Raw genomic sequence first — 3,640 nt, 5'->3', positions numbered from 1 at the left:
CATGTGTGCTTGCCAGAGAGACAGAGACAGAGAGACAGAAAGCAAGAAATCACCCCCCAGGGGGATGGCCATGCCGCAATCCCTTCTCCGTTCTCTTCTTAGGATCTTGGGCACGCACGCACACATGCCCGGCATGAGTTTAAGCCTCCGGGTCCAAGACTTGAGCCATGGTCAACTACATGGGAGTCCAGCGACATAGTCATTACGCCAACTGCTGGTCCCATAAACTTGATTTTTTTTAACCTAACAGTATATCTTAAATACAGGCATTTTAAATACAAATACATGTATATTTATTTATAAATGCACATTTTGGTTTTTAGTCTAGTCATGTGTATAAGCCACGGGTTTGTTTCTTATTTGTTAGAGGGCACGTCTGCGCCCTGGAGACAGACAGGGGGAGAGTCACTGCAGGGGACGGTCACACTGCAGTCTCCTCTGTCTCCTCCTCGTGGGATTTTGGGCACACGGGCACCTGTGCTCGGCAATGCTCGCACCGTTGGGTCTGAGACTTGAGCTGTGCAGCCGGCGGTGGGCTCCAGCCACCTCCACCACCCCGCTGCCGCCGGCCCTAGCAACTGTGTCTCCGCTGTCTCGGGCAGGTGCGTTTGTAATAACCACGCACGTCCCAAAGCGCAGATGTACCACCCTGTGTTCACTCTCCTGTCAGGAGTGGGTGCTCGGGCCACGTTTTCTTCATTCTCTGCTTCAACAAGTACTCATCAAGCGTCCACTGCTGTATTTTGTCAACTAAGGTGACACCAGAGGCAGCCCTTATTTTGTAATTAAGAAAGAAAAATGCTGGGACCAGCAAGTGGCATAATGGCTATGTCATGGACTCCCATGTAGTCAACCGTGGTTCAAGTCCCAGATCTGGCAGCTTAAAACTCACGCCAAGCACGGCAGCAAGAGAAACTCACGCCAAGCACGTGTGCAAGTGTGCCCAAGATCCTAAGAGGAGAAGGGATTGCGATGTAGCCATCCCCCTGAAGGGTGATTTCTCACTTTCTGTCTCTGTCTCTTCGGCGAGCACACACACCCTATAGCAAAAATCTCTCTCAAATAGAACAATTCCATAGTTAGGATGGCATTTGCCATGTAAGATGCATTTTGATTTCAAAGTCACTTTAAATGTGAGGTGTGTCCCTTAACCCCAGGCACCAGGCCCACACTGGGGATGGAGCTGAGGTCCCAGCAGACGCCCCTGCAGAGCCCGCTCTCGCGGCCCTTGGCTGCTCCCCATGGCCTGCCCACACTGCTGCCGTGTCTCCACACCTCTCTGGGAGTGCTGGGCTGTGTATGTCTGAATCACTTCCGTTTTCTTAAAGCCTTCTATTAGGCCAGCTGGTGCATGGAGGTTAAGGCAGCTGGATCCCACACAGCTAGCTGTGTGGTTCGAGTCCTGGGTCCAGCAGCTTGTGGGAGGGTGGTGGCTCTGTGACTATGGCAGTGGGAGGGGGGCAGGAAGTGCCCCTCCTGGCAGAGGGGAGGCCTCTCAGGCTTCTCTTACTGTCAGACTAACGAGGCGGAGCGTGGGCAAGCAGCTGCCTTTTCTTCCCGGTGCTGACCTCGTGCTGGACGGGCGCCCTTGGGAACCGCTTGATTCTGCGTTCCTTAGCTGACCCGCGCTGCCTCCTCGCCCCAGCTGGGTTGACACACAACAAGCTCCGAGGTGCTACTGCGCCCCGAGGCTCTGTGTGCCCATTACCACCTAGGGAGATGGGCTGGGAGCTTCCCAGCAGAGAAGGCATGGGCGCTGCGCTGCCACCACTCCCAGAAGCATGCCCCGAGGGTTCAGACGCGGGTCATGCCTCTGTGTGTGGCTAGCGTGTCGCTTGGTTGTGCTCCGTTTATCACAAACAAAGCAAGCTGACACGAGCGGCTCTGACGACTGCCGCTATCTGCCTCCCCCCAGCCCTCGTATTGGCGCGGGAGCCCACGGACGGCCCTGGGGAAGGAAGACGATGACAGCGACCCTGAGAAAGTTCTGCGGACAGAGTTCTTCGAGGCTGAGCCCGAGGACCTGGTGGCCGGGATCAAGATCAAGCACTTGTCCAAGGTGCTGCCTCCTCGTGGGGTCAGGGCGGGGCTGGCCAGGACGCGGCTAATTGGCCGGCCTGGTTTTTGGGGCGGGCCGGGACGCGGCTGGTGGCCGGCATGGCGGGAGGACCCTGCTGCCTAGCCAGCGCGCCTGCAGGACTCGCCGGCCTGCTCTCCCGTGTGTCTGATGCAGGAGGTGGGCTTCAGGGGCCTCTGTCCTGCAGGGACCAAGAAGGTCCTGGGGCACTCGTGGGGAACAAGGCGAGAGCCGTGGCGAGCAGCCTCTGCCTTCCTTGCAGGTGTTCCGGGTGGGGGGTGAGGACAAGGCTGCCGTCAGAGACCTGAACTTGAACCTGTACGAGGGGCAGATCACGGTCCTGCTAGGCCACAACGGCGCGGGGAAGACCACCACGCTGTCCATGCTCACAGGTAGCTGTCCCAGCGCCACGTGTGGCCTGCACCTGGTGCGTGGCCTTTGCCACCGTGAAGGGCTGTGATGGCCACACACCTTGAGCTCAGCCCCACAGGTCCAAGTATAGGGACCCAGTGAGAACACACGAGACCGACTCTAGTACACAGGGGTGCCGTGTTCTGACTGGCCCTCCTGCGTCATGCAGACTCCAGTGTTTGACACTGTCTCTGAGCCCCAGACGTCTGTCAGCACCGTGTGTATGGCCTGGGGGCTTTGCAAGGGGGTTTACTCCGGGCCCACAGCCACACTCACGCAGATGCGTCCCATCCCTGCAAGGACGAGTGTTCTGGCAGCAGGGCCTTCCCCATCCCTCTCTGTCTCCCCCTGGCTAGTTACAGGCCCAAGATAGGCCCTCTCCAGGGAGCGGGCAGCTGCGGGGACCGAGGCAGGGCTCATCACGCTTGGTGTGGTTGAGCAAAATTCCGTGCTGAGTCTGGGAATCCGCTTGGCCCCAGGTCTCTTCCCCCCTACCAGTGGACGGGCCTATATTAGTGGGTACGAGATTTCCCGGGACATGGTTCAGATCCGGAAGAACCTGGGCCTGTGCCCCCAGCACGATGTCCTGTTTGACAACCTGACGGTCACAGAGCACCTCTACTTCTACGCCCAGGTAAGGCGGGGGTGACCCCAACTCGCAGGAGGCCACTGCACCGCGGCCACATACTGCGTTCGCAAGGCCCAAACCCCCAGCAGAGTCGAGTCTGCTCTTAGGAGCTGGGAGAAAACAGGATTTGGACCTGGGAGGGCAGGGTCAAGGCCGAGCCCATCGGGGTCCAAAGCAGGCTTCTCAGGCCGTTGCCCGTGCCCAGGGCCAGCCTCTACCAGAAGCTGCTGTCCAACCTCTCCTGTCCCCTGTCGTCACAGCTGAAAGGCTTGTCACGCCAGAAGTGCCCCGAAGAAGTCAAACAGATGCTGCACACCCTGGGCCTGGAGGACACGCGGGACTCCCGCAGCAGGTTTCTGAGCGGGGGCATGAGGCGCAGGCTCTCCATCGGCATCGCTCTCATCGCAGGCTCCAAGGTAGGGCTCTGCTCGCCGCAGCCGGGCCACTGCAGCCCTTGGCAGCGTCATATCCCCGCAGCCCTCGAGCCGGCTCTGCAGGCCTCTCAACCCAGCCTCACAGCGCGG

The 3,640-nt window shown here is 59.1% G+C and overlaps 1 protein-coding gene across 1 annotated transcript in view; it reads left to right on the top strand.

Moving 5' to 3' along the window:
- ABCA3 (ATP binding cassette subfamily A member 3) overlaps positions 1–3,640 on the top strand; it is a gene marked incomplete in the record, with an annotated part of 50,353 nt that overhangs the window by 26,192 nt on the left and 20,521 nt on the right. Inside the window, 4 exon segments of the mRNA XM_027770991.1 lie at positions 1,916–2,059; positions 2,340–2,469; positions 2,968–3,122; positions 3,377–3,532. Coding sequence (XP_027626792.1) covers positions 1,916–2,059; positions 2,340–2,469; positions 2,968–3,122; positions 3,377–3,532 — 585 coding nt within the window.

Source organism: Tupaia chinensis, unplaced genomic scaffold (genome assembly GCF_000334495.1).
Source record: "Tupaia chinensis unplaced genomic scaffold, TupChi_1.0 Scaffold000178_1, whole genome shotgun sequence".
Taxonomy (NCBI): domain Eukaryota; kingdom Metazoa; phylum Chordata; class Mammalia; order Scandentia; family Tupaiidae; genus Tupaia; species Tupaia belangeri.
This window is presented reverse-complemented; position numbering and strand designations above follow the sequence as displayed.